This window comes from Periplaneta americana, chromosome 1, assembly GCF_040183065.1.
Source record: "Periplaneta americana isolate PAMFEO1 chromosome 1, P.americana_PAMFEO1_priV1, whole genome shotgun sequence".
NCBI lineage: Eukaryota > Metazoa > Arthropoda > Insecta > Blattodea > Blattidae > Periplaneta > Periplaneta americana.
In genome coordinates this window covers 130,114,806-130,139,500 of record NC_091117.1, presented here as the reverse complement: position 1 = coordinate 130,139,500, position 24,695 = coordinate 130,114,806, and the positions used below count along the sequence as shown (strand labels likewise).

The 24,695-nt window shown below is 34.3% G+C and overlaps 2 protein-coding genes across 3 annotated transcripts in view; one reads left to right on the top strand and one right to left on the bottom strand.

The window, feature by feature from the left end:
• Positions 1-4,593, bottom strand: part of Npl4 (nuclear protein localization 4) — a 129,216-nt gene extending 124,623 nt beyond the window's left edge. Inside the window, exons 1-3 of the mRNA XM_069827327.1 lie at positions 4,486-4,593; positions 4,031-4,111; positions 3,562-3,932 (exon numbers count right to left, since the gene is read on the bottom strand). Coding sequence (XP_069683428.1) covers positions 3,562-3,932; positions 4,031-4,111; positions 4,486-4,506 — 473 coding nt within the window. The 5' untranslated portion in view covers positions 4,507-4,593. The remainder of the gene's footprint in view (positions 1-3,561; positions 3,933-4,030; positions 4,112-4,485) is intronic.
• Positions 4,594-4,640: 47 nt separating this feature from the next.
• LOC138700920 (uncharacterized) overlaps positions 4,641-24,695 on the top strand; it is a 205,283-nt gene continuing 185,228 nt past the window's right edge. For both annotated transcript variants that reach the window (XM_069827378.1, XM_069827352.1), the window contains exon 1: positions 4,641-4,779. The gene's annotated coding sequence lies outside the window, so the exon portion shown is untranslated. The remainder of the gene's footprint in view (positions 4,780-24,695) is intronic.

The following is a 24,695-nucleotide window of genomic DNA, read 5'->3' as shown; positions in this document are numbered from 1 at the left end:
TCTTCATTTTGAATGTCCTAAATATATAACCTTTTCTCATTCTCGATCACCTCAACGTCAACTTTCTCTACATCTATATCACTCATCGAATACAATCACAATGTGCAATGCACCACAACAAGTTAAAAAAAAAATTGCAACAGCCAGTACTCGTGTGATATGTGACTCAAGCAGAAGTTACAGAGGGTTTTTCTCGGGGTACTCCCGTTTCCCTCTATCATTCCACCAACACTCTCCACTTTCCCCTCATATATAATTTGCAATAGTAAAAGGGCTTACGGATTTCCGATGCTGATATAGGAAGGGTTTGGGGCTCATATAGGATGCCTATCTGTCAGCCAACAATGACAGGAAGGGCTTGGGACTCCGGCCCCTGAGACTTATCAGGCTACTTGTCCGTGAAATGGGACCTAGCTCTATTAGGGACTGATGCAGGGTGGCCCATCTGTCAGCATCAGATTCACGAATGTCACTCAGGTCATCTGTCACATTTGGACAATCGTCGCATATGGATCTATAGACATACAAAGGGCCAAAGCATACCTAAGGTATTGAGTCCTGTTCTCGTAAAAGCCAAGACATGTCGTCTGGACACTCGCCGCCAAACTGCCGCGTATGCTCGTGTGATTGATACAATATAATTCAATAGCCCATAGTGAACTTGCGGCCACCGTGCTGCGTCCGTTCCGCTATGGGCGATGCGGCTGGCATGCGGAGACATTCCGCTGCCGCAGACTGTCCGTCCTGTGTGAACTGCTACATTTAAATCAGTGTGCCATAGAAAATGGTGCGGCCGCCGCGCGGCTGCCATTCCTCAGACATTCCGCTCGTGTGAACCGGGGCTAAATGGATTTATTTTTGAGATTTTGTTGTTATAAGGTTTGTTCCAACAAGCAATTCAGAACATGTTATGAACTAATATAGAACTTCTTTTGATGCATGCACCACTTGTGTATGGTCTCAGAACTAGTTTGGGATTTTATGTTGTTTGAACGTTTCTTGAATTGTTCTTTCAAGGTGTTTGGAGTTTCTTCTCATATTAAAATTACATTCATCTTCCAAACTTAATTCATCATAAAATATATTTCTATCATCTTCCAAATCACTCATGAAGGACGGTTTTTTTTTTATTTCAGCCTGTCCAGTCCCGAAGCATTTTAATCATTACTTCAGATTAAAATATCTACACATGCGTCAACAGTTCAGAATTTCCAGTTCCTGCTTTTAATCAAGAACCAATTTCACTCATTCCGAATGAGTTGTAAGGCATGCTGGAACAAGTAACTGGTTCAGAATTGGTTCGGAATCAGTTCTAGTCTTGTTGGAACACACATTGAGCTACTGCACATGAGCAGGAAGTTCAGAATCAATTCTGAACCGTACTGGAACAAATCTATATAATGTACATTGGTATTGTGGTGTATACTACAATAGGTAGGTACAGATCATACATTTTGTCAAGACATTCCCCCACTCTTCCTACAGAGCTGCGCAGAAGATCGGATGAGTCTACTTACGAATTATGGGGGAATGGGTTAGTTTTTGCCTTGAACACTGTAGACACATGCCTGACCCTACCTTCCATTCCTATCCCCTTCACAGAAACGTTGTTCCCATACTGCATATCGCGAGTGTCTTGACAAAATGTAGGAGCTGTATGCAGTAAAGAATGTGATACTGATTATTGGCAGACCTATCATGGTCTATGTAGAATAGATAGGGGTATAGTGAAGGATGCGATACTGGTTTGTGTGATTTTGTAGTATTTTTGGTTTGTGTATTACAATTATTAATCGATTTTGAATTTGAATTTGGTTATGACGTCATATTACCCGATATCGGCCATCTTGCTTACATCATAACTTTGGTGGTATCATACTGATTGCTTGGTGATATTCATAAAGTTTAAAAACCAGTTCTCTCATCTGTACCTATGTTAAATATATACGGTATATGTCCATGCTAATTGCAAATATTACCAAAAAATAATTTAACAACCGGTTCATCTGAACTGGCTGAATATCACCACTGGCCAAGTTTGCCTTTCCTGCAAGCTTTTCAGTAGGTACAAAGGTAGATAGAAAGCGAGTTTTCGAAAGGTCCAGTATCAGTAACAGGTTAGCTTTGGTTAGTTTAGGCTTTAGGTATGCCTTACATATATATGCATTTTGATTGGTAGGTGAGTATGGATAGATATCTGCCTTTCTTTGGTAATGCAATTATAAAGTATTACCCCAGTATGTTGCCTGTTCCGTCTTCAAGAGTTGTCTTGATCTCTCAATCTGGTCAGTGGTCTGACCCTACTTTCTGTTGAGAGAGCTTCAGATATCCATCAAAATAATGAAATGCACCGAAATGTATTATAGAATTTTAAACACCTATTTTTCAAGTTACAGCATCTGTTGGAATTCTGGAATGAATGATTAGGGCCACATTTTTAAATATGAAATATGGACTATGGTCATAAAAATTAAAAATCATAAACACAGGCCACATTTCATATTTAAAATGTAAGGTAATTAGCCTACTCGAATTTAGAGTTTGGATGCATGAATACTAGCACCTATGTTAAAGGTAGCTAAAATATTAAATGTGTGTGTGTTTAATGCTCAATATTTAAGAGTGAAGTCATTCTCCTTCTTGCTTCTCAATATTTAGATGTAAGGTCCATACAATTTACCAGAGATTTACAGATTTTTAGATGTTCCATGTCCATGGCATCTTCTTTGTTGTACAATAAACATTTAGGCCTAGTAGAGTCCAATAGTCCGATTCGATGTAGATGTTTTGTAAGACAGTCATGATCAGTAATCAGTCTGAACATGGCCACAGCAGATTTTCGTGGTAGATCAGATTTTAAATCTTGTAGTGAATTGTTCCATCTTGAATTTTGATGTTCACTTGGAAATTAGTGTGGTAATTGCTGTTAATTTTCCTTTTGATAACTCGTTTTATGGACTCATATGAAAAACTGTAGTTCTTCTTTACGTTTATTCTAGTTCCTTTCTTGGCCAACATATCAGCTTTCTCAGTACCATATATTCTAATATTAAATAATGTAAAGTAATGCATTCCCTATTACTAGTCGGACTCGGTAGTGTAGTTGGTACAGCGCTGGCCTTCTGTACTCGAGGTTGCGGGTTCGATCCCAGCCTAGGTCGATGGCATTGCTTAAATGCGACAGGTTCATGTCAGTAGATTTACTGGCATGTAAAAGGACTCCTGCGGGACAAAATTCCAGCACACTGGCGATGCTGATATAACCTCTGCGGTTGCGAGAGTCGTTAAATAAACCATAATTTAATTTTCCCTACTAAGTTACTATAAATAAATCATTATTTTTTATGTGAAATTCAAAACTCGTATGTCGTAGGCTACTCAAGGGTGAAACATGTTAGGGTATGGAAACAAACCCATATAAATCTTAAAAATTATGAGTGCTGGCTATGTCATCTTTGTTCACACTAAGCACTAAGTCTATCTTATAGAAGGCAATATGTGTAGGCCTACACAATTTACCCATTTTAAGGAATTTCAATTAATAACAATAGATCTACTTACAATTTCTCATCTCGTTTACGTTGCACTTTTCCATCCAGCTTCCAAAGTTGCAGATCTACTTCATCTTCTTGTAGAGCAACAGATTGTCGTACACTTTGCTGACTTTGACTTTGCACCACCTCAGTGCTTTCAACAGGTTCTCCAGAAGGAGAAATGGTTGACTGAGAACTTCCAGTACTAGTACTAGGCCTAGGACTAGGGTCTTGTGACCATAACATTGCCCCATTCAAGGGTGTTAGATACAACATATCCCCATGTGACAGACCATAATTTCGAATAGTCTTTATTCGAGAAGATATTAATTCATCCTTGCAGCCTCGCTGGCGATACAATGCAAATGCATAGCCACTCAAACCAAATATGTCATGAACCTAGAACACAAAATATATAGGTGTTAAAAAATGTAAGAAAATATGAATATCATTATCAACTAGTCCTATAATATAAACTATTACAACTTTACACTTACCTTTTCAAATAATTCTAAAATTGTATCTGTTGGACGAACATCAATTCTCTTTGTTCCTTCCGGAGACTGAACTCGTAAAGTCTAAAGATAAGAAAGAAACGAGGAAAACACTTTATTGTTATCAATTATTACAGTTAAAAAGCACAACATACCGGACATTATCAGTTTCATTCTTAACTATGATTGAGAGGTTAAATGTCATAAAGGGAGATAAATTTAACTGTATAAATGAATAAGCTGCAATCGCTTTTATTATTTTTCCATACTTGTACAAAATAATTCTTTATTTTATTTCTGACATGTTCAGCACAGTGACGAAGAAACAATGAACTTGACGCTCGAATAAATTTCGGTGTAATTTTGCCACATGGGTCATTGTATTTTATGATTACGTACAATTAATATTATTAAGAACTTTAATAACAGACATGTATTCGATATTCTAAATTGCTTACAAGAATTTTGGATTTTGACATATTGAGTCTTCCTCCAAATATGTCCCTTGCTTTCGAATCAGCTGTTGCCACCCCTGTTTCGACTGTTTCTGCACACGACTGAGCGGAAATGCGACAAGGAATAGATGGCACTACCTGTATAACTTCCTGTTTATGTTCCGTTCCGGTGTACAAGTGACAGACGAGTGACAGACTGTGAAAATTGTAAAATAGGTAATGTATTGTGTGATGTCAGTGCACATCTTAATAAAAGAAGAGATCAGTTTGTTAAATATAGGAAGACATTACTAATAGGTAAGTATGTGGTTTACTAAGGCAGTTAGTTATCCAGTTTTGCATGACTGACGTGGAGTTAAGACGGGGATAGCTGAAGCAACTATGCATATTATTGATAAAGTTGGTAGTGTGTGAAATTTGTGAGTAGCGTTACAGGTGTTGACAATATCCGTCGTAAATACGTCACAGTTTGCAATACATGCTTTGCGCAGTATTTGTAAGACATACATGTACATATAGCATTTGGTGCATATGAACGAATTGTGCCTTTTCTATAGCACGCTACACTGAAACTTCCAATTTGGGTTAGGTTAGATTAGGTTAGACTAGGCTAGGCTAGATCTTTGAACTGTGCTTCACAACTGGAACGGACTCTTGCTGTCTTTCTTACGTAGGGCAGGGGCTGAAGCAGATAAGGAAGGAGGGTAAAGGTTACTTATGTCCCTAGCATTAGAGAAAATTGTTAAAATGTATAGGATTTATAGTATGGAGCATTGGAAATTGCATATGATGACTGAGAGAGCTGTATGCCCACCCAACCCGCCCCAAATTCGTCGTGCGTGAATGAAAAGGATGGCCATATTAGTTAATTTAACCTAACATATTACATAATACAAACCTAACCTAACCTGTCACATAATACTACACACCTACAGTAACATTTCTTACGTTTAGTATCATTTCGTTTGCAAATGTTGCCTGCCTTGGTGTCGTGTCAGGAGCCATTTAGTGGAAGAAGTGGAATGTGCATTCTTCATAATTACATTTAGTTCATTAAGCGTGTGTTTTATACATAAATCAATGTGCTACTGCAGTGATAATTTCATATTTTATATAGTGCAGTAAAAATTAAACTGTGTTTTCATCCAGCATTTTGTCTGTCATCATTTCCTTAGCATTTACAAGAGCTTTTTCTTGAATTTGTCTACTGGTGAGTTTCCTTATGGGTGCAGAGCTATTCATTCTTTCTGGCAGATTGCTTTAAGTAGTGAGAAGCTAGTTCCATCCAGTAGATGCTTTTCAACCACCGTGGGTCAATCATATTAATTTCATGTTGATAAGATTATATTATCATCTTGAAAAATATAACATTTTAGTTCCAGAACAGTTTGGATTTTGGAAAAATAAATCCACGGAAAATGCAACATTTAAGTTAGTTTAACTGACAAAATTGTAGAGGCAGTTAATAAAAAATTCCAAGTTGGGGAAGGGGAATTTTCTGTGATTTATCCAAAGCATTTGACTGTATAAATCATGAAATGCTGCAAGACAAATTTAGATTATTATGGAATTAAATGCATTGCACACCAATGGTTTCACTCACATCTCATAAATAGGAAACAGAAAGTCGAAATCAATACCACTATGAAATCTGCCTCGACATGGGAAATTATTAATATTAATAGAATTTAATGGAATTCCACAAGGGTCAATTTTAGGTCCCTTACTTTTCCTAGTGTTTATAAATGATCTTGTCCCCCTAATAAAAGATGAATATTATTTGGTGATTGGTTCCCAGCCAGTGAATTAGGCCTAGTATTAAATTGTAACAAAACTAACATAGGCCTAATCCAAAAAATCCTGCCCAAATTCAACATCGCAAATTTCAAGCACAATAATTAATAACAGGTCCCAATAGAAACAACAACAACCAAATTTCTTGGCTTATGAATCGATAATATGTTAAATTGGAAAAATCATATTAAAGAAATAACTCCCAAACTAGATTCAGCATGTTTTGCTATTAGATCTATGCAAGAGGTAGTAAGTATCAATACCTTAAAAACAAAATACTTTACATACTTCTTCTCGGTACCGGTAATGAGTTTTGTAATAATATTCTGAGAAAATTATACGGGTGGCAACAGTATAGTCCTACATCAAAAAAGAGCAATTAAAATAATAGTAGGTGCCAAATCTAGAACAATTTTCAAAAAACTAGAAATAATGCCCATGGCTTGTCAATATATGTTTTCATTAATAAACTTCCTCATATGTATTATCGTGAAAACTTTGAAAATAATTCAATAGTTCATAGCATAAGTACTCATCAAAGAGATTACTTTCATACTCCATCGGCAAATCTGTTGTCTGTCAAAAAAGAGTGTGTTATATGACAGTAAAAATTTTTAATAGCTTCCCTATGGATATAAAAAAAATCAAACTCAAAACATAAGATTATTTAGGGTCAAATTAAAGAAGCACCTAATTTCTCACTCCTTGTATTGTGTAGATGAATTTATGACATTCAACAACATTGCATGAATATTTCTGTCTTGTATTAAGTATCGATACTAACTCCTTGTGTTGTACTAGTAGGCTATATTGTAAAACTCTTCTGCATAAATTTCAACTAGACTGTGACTATAATTAAGACCTTGTAGTATTATTAACATTTCTTTGACATGTTCCATAACTTATTCAGGTTGTGAAGCGATGTATGAATACTATGGAATGTAAATAAGTACTATACTATACTACTGTGATGTCTGTTGCGCTTGTTCTGTTGTGATTTAGACCTATATAGGCTATGTGGCTTGATTCTTTTGTGTAGATGGTCTTTTGCTCATTTAGCTGCAAGTTATTAGTTTTTACTCATACTGTAGACAGTTAATCAGACATTCCAGCAAATGAAATCATAGAAGAATTAAGTAAAACATTAAACAGCACGAATTTAGATAAACCATTGATATTAACTGGTGATCTGAACTGCAGGATCGACATGTCAGGACACAAAGCAGCAATCATATTGGGGTATCTGAAAAAAAATGGTCCAAAACTAACAAACCAACTTTTTCACCATCTTCATAATCTGTGTTAGCAATGTCGCTTCTTCTCCAATAACAGGGACCTTTTTGTTTGTGACGGTCTTTTGAAACGAAAGGCCAGGACTTGAATTATCCTTTTCGTTTTTTGCCTCGTAACTTCAGCGCCACAAGGAAAGGGATGGGTGAATATTTGGCAATTTTTGGTAAAAAATCACAATTTTAGTTTTTTTTTTTGTGTAAAAAAATATTTATTGTTTCATTTGCAGATGTTTATGCAGCTGAACTAGTTACTATAATATTTATTACACACTGATTGTGAAGGCAGATATCAACATTCATCTGCGCCCTAGAAGAACAGGACAATTTCAGTTAAGGAGTCATATAGCCTACACCTATGGAAATGAAGGAAATTATTATATTTTTTTTTATTGAATGAACTTTCCTTAAAAGTACTGTAAATACAACAGAGAAGAAAGCATTTTAAAATATTTAAAATCATACAAAATATCAGGGAAACTAGCAAATTTTCCCTGCACAAATTGAAAAATATAATTACCATTCACAATATATATTTTATGGAATCTAAAAGTTTGTTTATTAATCTAGAAGTATTGGCTGATGACTATACTAAATTTAGGCACAAAATTCATTCAGGATGTGTAGAAATTAAATTTTTGGAATTTATTAAATTTTGTACTATCAGAAGGTTTTACATATCCCCTTAAATCCATGTGTTCACTGTATTTTTGTCTATCTGCGTTACCCAATTTTTTCTTTTTTTAAATACCCTATAATTCATAGTATCTGTCATTGAATTCGAACAAATTTTGTTATTCGTCATTTTCGTCTCGAAAACCCCTCTGATATCAAATTTAATTTCTCACCCATTTTTTGTCCCACTCCACCACTTTAGGGATAAATTCGAACAAAATAATACCATATTTGTATTCTGTGATCCCAAAGATCCCCAGATATCGACTTTCGTTGCAATTGGATGACATGAGATTGCTCACTCTCTTCTGTCTTTTCACCAGTACTTTAGGGTATGGTATTTAAAAATTTAAGAATGTTTAACCAAAATTGGAGAGAGTAACCTTCATTTTAAATTTTAAGTCTATACTCCAGCTAGTTCAAAATACTTTGGTGAATTTTTAAAACTGTCAAATCCTTTCTCTCCCCTCTCTTCTCTTTTAGGGGATTGAAAAAACCTCAAAAGTTATTTGAAGGGGATAAATGAAGTTGAATTTTTTTTTTTTTTACATTTATTATACTTTTAGAAACAATTCAGAGAGATGAGATGAATAGTGTAACCTAATTTTATGAAGGAAACTTTGTTTTAAATTTAAAGACTGCATGTCTGCTGGTTCAAAAAATTAATCAATATAATTATTTTGATCATTACTACCTCCCATTTTCCATCCCTTAATGTTCGTATTTCGTAAAACTCTGTCTTATCTTTTGACTAAGGATTAACAGAAACCTATACACAGGGTTTAAGGAGATTTAAGGTGATGAATCAATCAGTCTGTTGATTATAGAATAGCTTTTTTTATTATATTAGATTGTCTTTATACTTTACAGTAACGAGGAAAAGATTATGCAGTGGCAACTGAAATTATCTCGAAAATTGTGTGCCGGGAACTGGTCCCTTTTCATATGCATACAAACATTATAGACTACTGTAGTTATATATGCATAGTCTTTTGAGGCAACAGTCCATCTGAGTCACTCGGATATGTTTACTCTTATGTTCCACCCATTCACTTGTGACAGAGATATCAGCCGACCTTGCAGCAGTGAGAAACTTGCTCTGGAATTCAGATTAACAAAATTCATCTGCCAAAATCCCTGGCTCCCACTGCACTATACTCATCTCTGCTAGTGCCAGTGGAACTCATAGATCACCACTTGCAATTGAAGGTAAATCTAAAAGAAAAAGAATGTTAGCGAATATGAATATGAATGATTTGCCTGTGAATTATTATTTTCAGAAGAATGCTTGGAAGAGCTACGAAATATTTTCTGAATGGTTTTACAGATTTGTTAACATATAAGATAAAAAAATATGTATATTTTTATAGTTAGTTTGAAATTTAGATTTTTCTTTGTGTCTACTAATTTCTTTATGTTAGTCCCACGGGTTTGTTTGTACTTGTGACAAAATAATTTGCCCGAAAAAGCACTGCTATTAATGGATAATGCTGCAGTCCATGTAATCTCAACTCCCCACAGTGCTAGTTCAATAACACGGCGTTTTCTGCCAGCAAAAAGCACGTCAGTCATTCAGCCAATGGACAAAGGCGTGATTGAGAGTTTGGAGTGTGGTTATAGGAAGCATTTCTTCAAGAGTAAAATATCTGATGATGAGGAAAGCAATGTTACCGAGATGGTAAAAAAGTATACTCTAAAGGATGCAATCAGTAACATTGCTGCTTCTTCGCATGCAATACCATCAACAACTCTCCATAACAGCTGAAATAATTTGCTTAATTCCATAGAATAACTTCTTTATGACAGGTGCACCCATAGAAATATAAATTTTGTTAACATTTTTTTTAGATCACGGATATTTTTATTTTCATTTGTTTCTTTTTGGTTCAATCACAGTCCCCTATTACAGTTCAGTGACAGTTCAAAAGGGAATATGGTCGAGGTCCACCAGATGTGAGGAGCATCAAAGAATGGTATGAAAAATTTAAAGAGACTGGAAGTGTTGGTAACAAGACGAAGAGTAGACCTGCAGTGAGTGACGAAACTGTTGATACTGTGCATACAGTTTTTCAACATAGTCCACAGAAATCTATGGAAATGCAGCTGTTTGTGTAAAATCTTCACCGTGGCACTCTAAGGTATGCCAGTTTCGTCACTCACTGCAGGACTACCACTTCTTATCTTGTCACCAACACTGCCAATCTCTTTAAATTTTTCATATCATCCTTTGATGCTTCTCACATCTGGCGTATCTCGACCATATTCACTTAGGAACTGTTGCTGAACTGTAATAGGGGACCGTGATTCATGGAAACACAAAACATACTGTGCTTTCTCCTGCATAGACACCATTGTGGCAGTAGCACTCCTAAATTACAGTACCTGTAACACATAAAAAAACTCTATATATTGGACAAATTAATGCCACAGGTTTTATTTGTCTGTCTAGCATAGATTTTGTGATATAAGTAATCATAAACAGGCAAAGACTTTATATTCACTGTGTGTGTGTGTGCGTGCGTGCGCGCGCGCGCGCGCGCGCGCAAGCATTTTTTATTAAACAAAATTAAACAAGTTAAAATTTGGATGCCTCTGAAGAAATTACGTTTCAAAGATTTTATAAGGATATTCATGAATGTGTTCTATTAGAACGTAGTGTAATATTAATAAATATTTCGTAACATAATAATAATAATAATAATAATAATAATAATATACAAAATTTAAAATACCGATAATGTAAATTGTAAATTTAATAATGACCCCTCTCCCTCCTTAACAAAATTCTGCATACACCACTGCCTCCACAGTAGAAATGAATAATTAATCTGACAGTAACTAACATTAAAAATAATAATGTAAAGCTAAAATAGGCCTACTAGGTACTAGAGAAAATTTACGTTGTAAAAAATTCAACATACTGTATTAGCCAGGACATTTAGCTTTGCCAATGATGGAGTTCTGAACTAGCACAGATTACAGTATGTCAATGTCATGCATACACTGGACCACAAATGTCACTGTCCAGCTACATCATTTGCTGTTGTCTGTTACTGTGGAATGGAAGTGTTTGAAAGAAAGTGGCCTTTCCAATAAGGAAATAAATTTATATTGAAAAGTAACTGTATTTCTCGTGGTTTAGCAATGGAAACTATGCAGAAAAGCCACCTAAGAAAATCATTAATTCGTAGGCTAGAAAGATAATTACACTACCCAACATGAAATTTACCTCCGTGAAGATAATACATGTTTCTAGTCCATTTTCGTGGGTAGATTCTGAAAGCAATGCTTAAAATGTCACATCACTTCACAATTGTTAGATATTTTAGATATTCTACATTGAAAACGAGTTTGCATGCCACTGGTAACATGCGTGTCATATGTTAGCTACCCCTGTCTTACATGATTACTTACATCTTATATATAAAAGTCAATGTGGCTATGTATATATACATGTATGTACCCTATACAAATCTACAGGCTTAGACCGATATTTGCCAAAGTTTGCACATTTAACCTTTATAACCAGGAGAAGAACATAGGTTACATTAAAATCGGACAAATTGACGTTAAATTAAATAAAAAAAAAATAAAAATAAATACGATCAATCATTCATGTATAATATTAAAACGCAATCTCCTACAGCCAATTGTTCACTATTATTGTCTGTTGTATTCAACCCGTTGCTTATGAGATTACATAAGCTGGCGCATAGAGCTTGAAAAACGAGTCTGAAGTGGTTCCCTCGTAATGCCAATTCCGCCGCTCGGAGCGCTGTTCTGCCCTATATATTCATAGCAGAACACTTAAAAGACATTGACATTTGGGACATTTAAAGGACTCACCATTGCTTATTAAATGCTTCGTACAATATTTTATGGACAATAGACGTAATTTGCAAACTTCTACTCCTCAATTATATTACAATAAAAGGCTGTCATTCTTGATATTAAAACATATTACATACAAACTGAGGGACTGTCTGCTCTGTACTTCAGTTCATAAACCAAACATTTCCGGAAATAAATTAACTTGACATCTTACATATACGCACTATAGCCTACCCTTTTCACCTAATATTATTAGTATTGTTATTAAATAAGATATTGCAACTAATTAAGGTACTGCATTATCTTTAATTTCCTTGAATTCATAATTAAGCATTTGCAAGAAGACGTAACTTTTCCCTCTCTTTTAAAAAAAATACGAAGTCACAATAATTGAGAAGTATAATTATTACGCGATTTTTTCTTGCAGTGGTGAAAACATTTCTATAGGCCTACTGATTAATCTATAGAGCATAGTAATAGTAAACGCTGTAGTATTCTTTTCTGAAGCCAAGATTTTCGCAAGAACTGAAGTGCGACACATGTAAAGATGAGGAAATGTCCCTCTTTCTTTTGGGAAAACTTGTGAAGCACTACTGGACAATATTGCCAAAGATATTTCCAGTAAATACGAAGTGATTAGGAAACTTAATCAGAAGCCCCTAAATAGAAAAGTGCTGAAAGTGCAATAAACTGGGCCATTTCTTAATTACATATAGAACACTGGCACTGACTATCTACAAGGACCCTCGTGTTATAAATATTATGATTATTTCAGATTGTGATACAGTTATAAGCGTACATTCCTAAAATTTAAAAGTAACAATGAGGATGCCCTATGTTATAGGAAAGTTTTAAATGTGTACATTTAACTTTTTTATGAATGATTTCCTGATCAAGATTTTCATTAACTATGTGCCAAACTTTTGAAGTGAAGAGTGCAGTAAGAAACTGTTGGACATCTGATCAGTATTTTAATCATGTGCTGGTTACAGTACATTAGATGTCTTCTTGAATATACCTGATGAGGTATGTATATGAAGTTTGTATCGTCAGTATTCAAGTAGCCTACTTATGTATGTAATTTTTATTATCTGTACAGAAAAAATTTAACTTATGTGATAGTATGAAGTAATCTCTCACGAAATAACAAGGAAGAGAAAGGTGCTTAAATTTAAATATTGAAAACAGGATGATAAGAAGAAAATAATTTTTACTTCCTTTCAATTATTAATGAAACCTCGCCACTCACCATTCGCAGTTGATTTCTATGGTTACAGGTCTATTCTTCATATTCTGTAGCTTTCAAATAATTTCTAAAATAAATATTACGCCTACTTAGCTCTTGTAAAACGAAATTTTCACTTTTACTTCCAATGGAACACTCACTTATATTCAGTTCTTGTATCTTGCAGTAAATTATCCATTTGTGATCATCTTTCCAATATAACCTCCCACTGAAACGACCACTTAAAATCATGAGCTAGAATTTATTATTTTAAAAACATTTCCACGTACATACTGTTATAATTGTTATGAACCACAATACAAAAGATAACACTGTGAAATTGGATTAATTTACCAAGATCAACATCAATACCGGTAGTATAAAATCACATATAGGCCTAGGCTATATTATTTCATTACTTTATGGTATTAATTAGAAGAATTAATTTTGAAGAATTTACAAATATGCTGAAATAATTTATGACATCTCTTATAGAAATGTAAAAATATGTATGTACATTTTGAAACAATGGGTATAGCACCACTTGAAAATGTTGAGCACTTTAACAGTAACTTGTAAATTGTTCCAGCACGTTGTCTATAGTGTTCATTTAATGTAGCACTTTTAGAATGAACGTGGTTCACATACATAAGAAGAAATGACGATGGAATGAGTCGAAGACATAGTTTTCTTTAATTTTTAGCAAATGATGAAGTTGAATATATACTGTTACTTCATATCCTAACATAAGTAGAGTTGCCACCATAGATGTAACACCTCCGTAACACCTGAAATGAATATAAAATAAATTAATGTATTGGTAATGATACAAGAATAAAAAGAAATTAGGCTAGACATAACCTCACAAAATTACAAACGCATGCTAAAAAAAAAAAAAAAAACTTTACGTATCCGTATATAATAAAACTAGATATTCTAGATATAATTTGATTCACACGATAACCACCTCAGCCTATTCGCAGCAGCCATTAGTTACCAGTTTGAGGTGCATTACCTAATCTCATACTAACCTTGTTAAGTTCTCTAACCTAATTCACTGATAATTACGTAATAATACACAGGTCTAAAATACAGACAAATACACATTAATTACCTACTAAGTACAGCATGAAGATAATTCATTACTTTTGTCGGTATTTTCCAAAAGAGAAAGGGAAAACAGTAACAACATTATCTTCAATGTTTACATCACGTCGTTCACATTTTCATTAGGCCTATATCAGTAATGCTTGGTAAGTGAAACAATGCATGAAATTATTTTACATTTCGGGTCACATCATTCGAGAGTCGGAAAATACAATTCGCCACTTTTAACATAGCATTGCTTGTTATATGAGAGAACTTTGACATTTATCTTAACCTATAAAGATACGACCTGTTGGTACAGAGTTCTTCACATAGCAAAACACAAACAATTTTCGAATATAACTTAGCTGAACAAACTTCAAATAACACTGTAATATGCTTGGTATATTTGTAATATTCGTACTCAATGAGTAATTCACAATTAATCGAACTATTTTCACGTTGCACAATGCTTTGTAATGGTACTATTCATCATTTCATAGGGCAGGGAGGCGAACCTAGCGGCAGAAATTGTCATGACTCACAGAGACCTACTCTCGATCGTGCTATGCGCCAGCTTGTGTAATCACGTAAGCAACGATTCAACCACTGCCTGCTAGATCACATCCTATGGCTGTTTACACTGCCTGCTCAATCAACGCCTATGTGCGAGTCTTGAAAAAAGTTATTTTGCCGCTAGGTGGCAGGTAGTGCCCACCACTATTAACATTATCAGTATATGCAAAGTACTCTAAAATAACTATTATTACGAAGTCTTAGGTACCAGAAGAGACAAGGGCTTATGGAAACGACCCAGGGTGTCCGAATCCTTCTGCAATGCTTAATATGTAATACTATTAATATTGAAATTAAAACTTAATTTTTTTCTAAGCGATACTACATCCAAACAAGTAGGCCTATACATGCTTAAGGCGTTTACTAAAATTATTATCAAAATCAATTAACGTAAAAAAATAATATTTGAAACTTATATAAAATATTTCAACAAGTTTAAACATATTTAGAAAAAAAATTTATGCTTCCTTTAACCGAGCTACGAGATTATTGGAAATCACGGTTTGAATTAACGACAGTATGTAGTTCTTCCTGCAGTATCTTCCAATCCATGAAATTGTTATATGGACACTTGGTCTACTGTTTTATTAAGTTCAGTATTGCCAGAAAGTAACTTCCCCATATATAAAAGGCCCATTTGAAGTGTGATAAATTTTGCGCTCATTAAAAAATTCTCCCCCGTCCCCGAAAATAAATTTTTTTCCGGAAAATCTCGGTGATGTTAGTGATGAAAAAGGGGAATGGTTTCATCAAGATATTTCCATCATGGGCAAGAGGTACCAAGGTCGTAAGGATCCAGTAATGATTAGGGTTTACTGTTGGTTTCTTGTAAGGGAGAGCAGGCAGGTGTACAAGAGAAAATCACAGAAGTACAGTATTACCAAACACTTATAAGCAATGTTACAGGTATGTTCCCTTAAAATATGGCCCAAATATTATTTCATGCATATAAAACTACATTTGTGAATTACCTTAACCTAGCATGAATACGTCATTATATCATTTATCATTATATCATAAGAATTAATCTAACATGATATTTTATTTGAAACTGCGTATGTAAGATTTTAAATGTGTATATATCTTTTTTAACCTGACATGATAGAACATTTCTATGGCGATTTTCAAAATCAGCGCTACTTTTTCGTTAAGAATCCGTATTTTAATTACGGATGTATGACAAAAATATTGTATTTTTTTGTTGGGTAGTGTTACTTGCAGTGTTTTAGAATTCTCCTGAAAAAAAAAAAAACAATGATCTCTTTATATAGCATTAGTAAAAAGTCTCACACCATCTAAATAACTTTTGAAGCTTGTGGTTCAGTGACATGAAACTTGGTGTGTGAGAATAGCTGTATACTAAGAACTCAACAATGGCATTACCGAGTTTTTTCTACTTCCAGTTTAACCGGAAGTAATTTGAACTCTCTTATTTTAAATGGAATTCCCAATATATTTTTATATTTTCGAATAATGTTCGTTAGAGCTTTTCAAAAAGTACTCACACTAGATACTTCTGTAGAAATTTATTGTTGCTAAATGAAGAAAACAGAAAAGTGTAGGTCTAACGAATAATACGAGTAAAATGCGTCTTATAAAGGAACTGTTGACAAACTGAGTGAATTTCCACTAAATCGCTATTTTTTGTTACATTTTCAAAGATGTATTATGTATATGTATTATGAGTGAATGTATGTAAGCTAGACAATTACGCAACATTTTATCATTTCGTCTTATAAAGGAACTGTTGACAAACGGAGTGAATTTCCATTTGTTCCTTGCAGTTATAAAGTGAGACTATCTTTTTAAATATTCTTCAAAGAATCCATACAGTTCACACACAGTTCCTATATCAGTGTTTACACTTTGTAATTCCTTGCTTGTGGCATTCATTCTAGTGAGAATATCATCCCATAGACAATATCATGATCCCAGCTGCCAGTCAAAGTGGGTTCTGCCAAATTGGTGACTGGGGAATGCAGTGGTAACTCTCGTGCTTTTTTTTTTCTTTTCGTTTATTTATCGAATTATCACCATCCAGAACTCTGTTGTTATATCTTCTTTTTCATCCTTATCTTTCTCTCCACCAATCACTATTGCATGAGGAATGCCCATCACATCATCACAGTCATTTTCATCTACCCATCCCTACTGTTTAGTTTTTGCCATGTCTGCCTCCAAGACAGGATTTGATAAGAATGCCTGGTTAGGCTTTATTCTTCTTCCTCTTTTAGTCATTTATATTCATTATGAGGTTAAGTTTCCTAGGCTTATTACTCCTGTCTCACCAACAGAGATGTTTCCTATCTCCATGGTTTCGAGCGTGGCTTTCGACTTGTATGGCCCAATAGGAGTCATTCCACGTCAAATCGCATAAAATTATACAAATTTTGACCTTCATATTTCTGATTGCGTTTATATTTTTTTTACCAACTCTATGGGTCTCATAAACCAACAAGTGTATTTTTATTTCCTCCTAAGTCCACATGTTTTTAAAATATTACATGTTAAAATTCGTTAAAAATGTCGCACAATGCAACATTTAAAGCATCATATTTCTGACGATATTGATGTTAAAATTTTTTTGAAAAATTCATTTAAAAGCTTAAAGTACTGTCTTTTATTAAATATTTACTAACTAATTTTAATATAATTATTTCAAATATTTTTTTATAATTCAATTTTTAAAACATATACATCAATGTGAAATAGCCCTATTAAAAATCTAAAAAAATGCCTTCTAGGTGCACTGAAGTATTCTTAATAATTCCAGAAAAACTCAGAATGGGATCTCCAATAGTTTAATGGAAATTTAATTACTTATGACAGAATGTGTAGCGGTCGGCGCAGCAGCAGTGGACGGGAAGCGTTAAAGCGCGCTAAGAGGTTTATCGGCGCTGGATAATTGACTGAACGTTGCAACATTACACCCAGTACGGATCAAGTTACTCGAGGAAACACTGCTAATTTACTTATTATGATATCTTCAAATAATTGTACATTATGCTTTTCAAATGTTTCTTTTCATTCACATTTTAAATTTTCATACGCCTACCTTCTTTCTTGAAAGAAAATTGTTTTACTAAATCTTCAGTTTTTGACAACGGAATGAAAGAATATAATTTTAATGTACCAGTTATTGGTTTTAGATTATGGTATCTGGCCTGCAAATTTTCATTGTGGTTTTTGTGCTTATTGAATGGACAAAATATAAATGACACGTTAGAAATGTTTTTTTGTGACTAATCAAACAGTTTTTTTTTGTGTTGTTATAGGATCTTGTATAGGCTAACTCTCGTGGCAAGTCTTTTAACAGTATCTCCAATGCCAACACATGGACCTTTACCATGCGACATTGCAAAGAAGTATCATTCAGCACTAATTCCATAATCGTCTTCATGTAAGCAATTATTTTTAAAATTCTTTTTTTTTTTTTTTTTTTATTTTTTTTATTGTGAACTTGATCCATTGGAAAAGTAGATGATTTTTTTCATATCGTTGAATTCTTGCTTTAAGAAATTGATTGTTTCGGATTGAAAAAAGTGAAAGGGATCGGTGTCATGTTTCATGGTTTCTGAGATGACATTACTTTTGTAACGAATTTCTGTATCTCCTTTGAAATATACTACGAAAGGATTTATTTGTTTATTTAAATATACAGAATAAAGAATATAATTACAATTAAGAGAAATAGAAATAAAATAATACAATCAATATAAAAAAAAGGAGATGCAGTAGTATTAACAAAATTTGAGACCGAATGAGCAGCGCTCATGTTCGGTCACAGTTCAGATATAATATTAATAGGCCTATAAGAGAACATAAAATAAAATAAAGTAGGAAGTAAAATTAAAATTGTACTGTATTGTGGCTTGGCATATGTTCCAATGCACACCTTGTATTGAATCTTGTATTACAAATGAATATTTTTCAGAAAAGTCTGCAATAACTATGTAATTTTCAGGTTGTACTTTCTTTGCATTCCGTCAAAAATAAAATATGGCTGACTTTTGAATGGATGATGATGCATCTTCTACATGAAAAACTTAACATGCTAGGGAGCCTTTTACTTTTGAAACTTTTCACGAGGGTATCGTTTTGTTGTATCTTTCTTTTCTTGATAGGGGATTCTATTGACATCAAACTCTTGTTTAATTCCTCAATATTACTGATTTCTAGCACTGTATCCATAGAACTGCTAGAAGAAATACTGGGATAATCACTTTCTCTGTCCGCACTTTCATTTGATTTATGTTTATTAATATCACAAGAACTACCAGCCTCATATAATTTCACCTGACCTATGCGGAAATTGATTGATTTTTACGGAACAAATCATATATTTGCACACACAAAGACTCCTTTAAATTGAGCTTTATCAATAAGTCGCGACTTACGCGTCTTAGTGTACTTTTCTTTTTAAAAGCGTGATTAGGAAGGTAAATGGATTTAAACACTTGTTATATATTACGCGATCTTTACCATCACTCATGTTGTATAGAAGTCACGTCACTGCGCGAAATTCAAACCCAAACTGATTATTTTTCTCTCATGCCATCTGTTTACTGCCATAAAGTTTACTGCCTTACCCAGTCTTGCTATCATCAAACACTTGGCTCTATTACAGTATAAACTGTGAAGGGCTTCCCCCTGAGCTGACAATAATAAAATCATTTTAGATAAGATATTTACTGTTCCTTAAGGTATTAATCATTTGATGATTAGTATGGTGACATCAGATGCAACCACGGGCAGCCTTCTAGCCTATGGCTGCAAGCAGTTCATTAGCTGGGCATCGCGAGCGCATGCATGCCTCCGGAAAATAAATTGTTACAAATGTATGGGTGTCGATCCCATATTTATAAATGCAGTAGTTTACAGATAATACATCAGCGAACAAGTCTATATTTTTTTCAGATTTTTAACTTGGCTATTTAATATAGTAATTTTGCTTTGAAAAAGAAATTATTAAAAAAATAGGCCAAATTTTAAATTTATTTGTGATAGGCCTAAAGTAATAAAAAGTGTTGTATTTCGTCTTTCAAATGCGCTAAACCGCAAATCTCAATTATATGTAGACACAAAGTTCCAAGCTAGTTTATGTAACAGTGCGCACATAATTTGCGTAACTTCAAATATTCATAACTACACAAATAATTAATAATTGTGAAAATAAAAAAATACGGGTCTCCTTATTTGATGTCTGGAATTCATGAAAAAAAAAATTCGACCATTTCCGAGAAGGTCGTGTTTTATTGCTGTGCGATTTGACGTGGAATGACTCATAGGGCACCCAGCAACAAAGCAATAGTGGCCTTTTCACACTCTTTCCCTTATCTCTCAAAAGAACAATACAACAAAAAACAATCAGGAAAAAACACAGTGACTGGTGGTCGTATGACAAATATTGCAATGGATCTGGACCCTGAGAAAGTGAAAGTAAACATGCTGCCTCCGAAATTTATTAATATAACTTTGGATGGCTCAGAGAAAACTATGAAAAACACCAGTCCATTCCATGTGAGACGTGCACTCAAACTCGTTGAAAAGGTCAAGAATACAACTCAACTCTGCACCCCATTGAAGTTGAATGATACTCCTTGCTGAACACCATGCAGGGAGTTTTATATATACGGATGTTCTAGACCAATGGTTCCCAAAATGAAGGGTGGTGATCCCCCAGGAGGGTAGTGTAAAGAGCTGAGGGAGTCGCGAGATGATTTACAAAATAAAGTTTAAAAAAAAAAAACCCTATTAATATAAAACTACTGTGTGTTCAGAAACATAAACAACATTTCACAGAAAAATAAAAAAGTTTCGGTTATAAACTTCAGTAATAAATCATTTTATTAATGTGACAAATATGTCTGTTTTCAGAAAAAAGTTCTCAAATATGGACTTTGTATTCGATACACACATAGTGATATCACTTTCAAGTTCAATGAGATTTCTCGTCTTTGTTTTGATGGCAGACATAGACGAGAAACTTAATTTTGAATAAATAAGAGTTTGCAAATGCTATCAAAAATTAAAAGCTTTTTTTGCAAGCACGAAGTATTCATGCATTTTTTTGATCCACAACTGGTCTATACTCTGCAAAAGAAGACTATCTTCAAGATTCTATCAGTTGGTACGTACATATCGCATCCCTAGAATACTATCGTAACTCCCAGATTTTTAGTTATAATCAGTTTTGTGATCTTTATTTAATCCTCTATCAAACAGTAGAACTATCATATCTCTAAGTTCAAGGGCAAAGTCTGCAGGACTTATAATGATACTTGGTAATCCTGATTTTTCATAAGACATTGAAATGTTTATCTTGCGTTTACTCAGAACTAACTTTCGGTAGTTATGACAGTATTATTTTAAGAGTGCGATATTTAAATTGTTTCCTTTTTTTTCAGGTAGTTGAACAAAATTGTCTAAAATGAATTTAGTATCTATTTGTGACTTTCATATTGTTTTGAGTGTCTTTCCAAAATACTTAAAAAGCTGTTGTTTAGAATTTTGCAAACTTAATTGTATGTTCGTAAAAACATTAGTACCGGTATTTGTCGTATCATACATAACAAAATTTTGCACGAGTTATTTAATGCACTGGAATTCATCAAATTTCCTTTTGTCAAATGATGTCGATCAGAAATCAAGTTGCTTTATACATCCTTTAATTTTATCCCTGGATATAATTATGCTAACATCTTGGCTTTGCAAACTACTATTCAGAGTGTCAGCAAAGTAGGCTACTAGAAATGATTTTAATGTACTATTTCGTGTCACTGTTGCATTATATTCCTATATTTTCGTCGTTATTTGAGTGGTATCCACTAATTTTGAGTAAAGTTATTGTTTTCCATTTTACCGGGATTTGTATTTTATGAATGAAATTAAGTACCCTACCAATTCGGTAATGACAGTCGCATACAAAAGTCTCGCCCAAAAGTGGGTCACACCTTCGAAAAGTTTGGAAACCACTGCTCTAGACATATGTCTGATTAACAGATACAACTAGAACTGGCAGAACAGTCCATGTCCAAGGCTTACCATTTATTACGCAAGCGGGATGGATGGACTGTTCCCCTGAGCACAGCCTTCTTGATCTTTGAAACGTCTCTCTTATCAGAATAATATTTGTCAGCTACGAGCATATCCCTGTGCATGCATATGTGCTGAACCCTATGCAGTGCTTTAGATGCCAACAGTTTGGACATACGCAGAAATGTTGCACCAACAATATCCTATGTACAAAGTAGGCCTATTGTAGTGGTGACCACAGAGTTTCCTCATGTACCAATGCCGAGCATTGTGTGAATTGTTCTGGAGACCTTGCTGCTAATTCAAAAGATTGTCTGAAGTATGTGGTAGAGAAGGTGATACAAGAGCTGCAATTCCAATAAAATGTTACCTCTTTTGACGTGTGTAAACGCTATTTAGATCAAGAAAAGAAATTGAAAGGAAAGTCCTATACTTCAGTATTGCAGAAGACTATGGAGGGCATTAATGCATCTACACAAACGCCACCTGGGAAGTGAATTGAGACTGCACCTATACATATGTGACTGCTGCCATTCAGACTGCAATGTCAAATGACCTTGTTGTAAGGCCCTATATTCTGTGCTGTGACATCACATACAGATTCTAGGCCTGATAGAATGTCACGACATTGCATGCACACTCTCAATTCTGTATTTGATCAAGGCCATAATCAGGAGCACAAAGAACTGGGAGTCGTCACAGTCATAGACTAAGCAGTCAAGGTCCAAACTCACAGAAAAGAAAAGAAACCACCATGAATTAGCTCCTCATAATGACTGATATCGTATAATGGAACGTGAATGATGTATACAGCAGATATGCAGAATTATAACAATTGATCTATCATGAGAAACCTGCTGTTTTATGTCTTCAGGAGACATACCTCTGACCTGAAAACTCATTGAATATTTTGGTATACTATGTTCACCAGTATGACCATCTTGCCGGTATTTGAGCCAGTGGAGGTTGTGCCCTCCTACTGAGACAAAGTATATTTCCCTTAATTTGTGTGTATAAATCTCTGATACACCTTTCACAGTGAATGTCGTAAATGATATTGAACATATTCTGTCCCAGATACTTGTTTCATATCTGTTAGCAGGAGATTTCAATGCGGAATTGGAATCCCACGAGTGCTCTTGCATACTGCTCATGTGCAACGTAGAGTGCTCTTGCACAAAGAGCACAAGTACCACTGGTCTGATAGTCACCATGCTACCCATTCTATCATAGGTTTGCAGTTTCATACCTGGCTGAAGATGAAAAAGGCCTTAGTATGTGTTTCTCTGTGAGAGAAATAAAGCTGGAAGGCTCGTGTCTTAGATTTACACCATGTAAATGAATCCTATTTCTAATGGAGGACTCCATGCAAAGTTTGTTTTCCATTTCTTACTCATATCGAAATTTGAGGTAGCACAATGGACTAATATCAGTGGCTTAAGTGTGCATGAGCTTGTCATGGCCTCCACCCCTTTTGCAAAATGATAGGTATAGCAATAAACTAGATTGTCTTTTGTTCAATAATAAATGCATTCACTGGTGGTGCCAAAATCTGCTATTTTAAGGTTGGGGGGGGGGGAAGAGATGAAAGAGTGGTCAAGTACCTGAGAGTGTAATATTTGCCACATATCTTCTGCTCTGGCTGGCTAGCCATTAGGCTGGTGCTAAATATACAGAACTCATATTATAATTCAGTTAAAGTTTTTTATTATATTTAATTTTTAATAAACTAATAAGCAGCCTATGCAGATTCTCTAACAATTATCTTTTGTTACTTTTTCGTACGAAATGTATTAACAATAAAGTGACGTACATAAAACATCTGTTACATAAGAGTGATAGTAATGTATGTATCAAGTGTGAAATGAAGATGTTTATAGTGAGGGCTACAGGGTTGCTGCCGAGGGCCTTTGACCCGAGATTTAAACATGAAATTTCGCCAAAGGTTCATACATTGTTTTGTGGCACATTAGTCCATAATTATTGAATAAATTAAAACTTTTTAAGAAGAGTTTTAAGTTAGGAAACTGCTTTGTGTTTGTAGTACCGTTAGTCTTGTTTAGCATGTTTTGTTTTGGTAGCTAGGGACTGCAGCGTATAGCTATTATACAGTATGGACACTTTGCATTGGTACCTTTGATGTAGCAGGACTGATTTCAATGACCTTTAAACCAGTTTGAGCGTGAGATTCTGCTTTCTCCCAGGAGTTGGCACTGACATCACACCAGCTAGCAGTCGACACAGCGGAAATATAACACACAAATTAATACATCTAGGTACATTATGTACTCAAATAAAGTAAATTGGACCGATGAAATAATAAATCCGTCATTATCTGTAATGCTAGACTCTAGAGTTCCTTTATAATGAGAGTTGAGACGTTGATCCCAACAACAATTAAAATATGTAATGATTTGATAGCGCTGAAAATGGAAAAACAAAACTCCTATGAGAAGTAAAACCATATATCTATATTATATTGTATATAAATATTAAACCAATTTGATACCTAATTTTATAATGTATAATATAATTTATTATATATAAAATATAAAAAATTATTATTACAACTAGTTTGCCACTGAGAAATAATGAAAAGCTGTTAACTTGAACTTATTTGAAGCAAAGCGTTACTGGATTATGCAATAAAGTAGGCGATGTTTGGCTCCTGTGTCTCAACTCTATTCTCAGTTATTATCTTT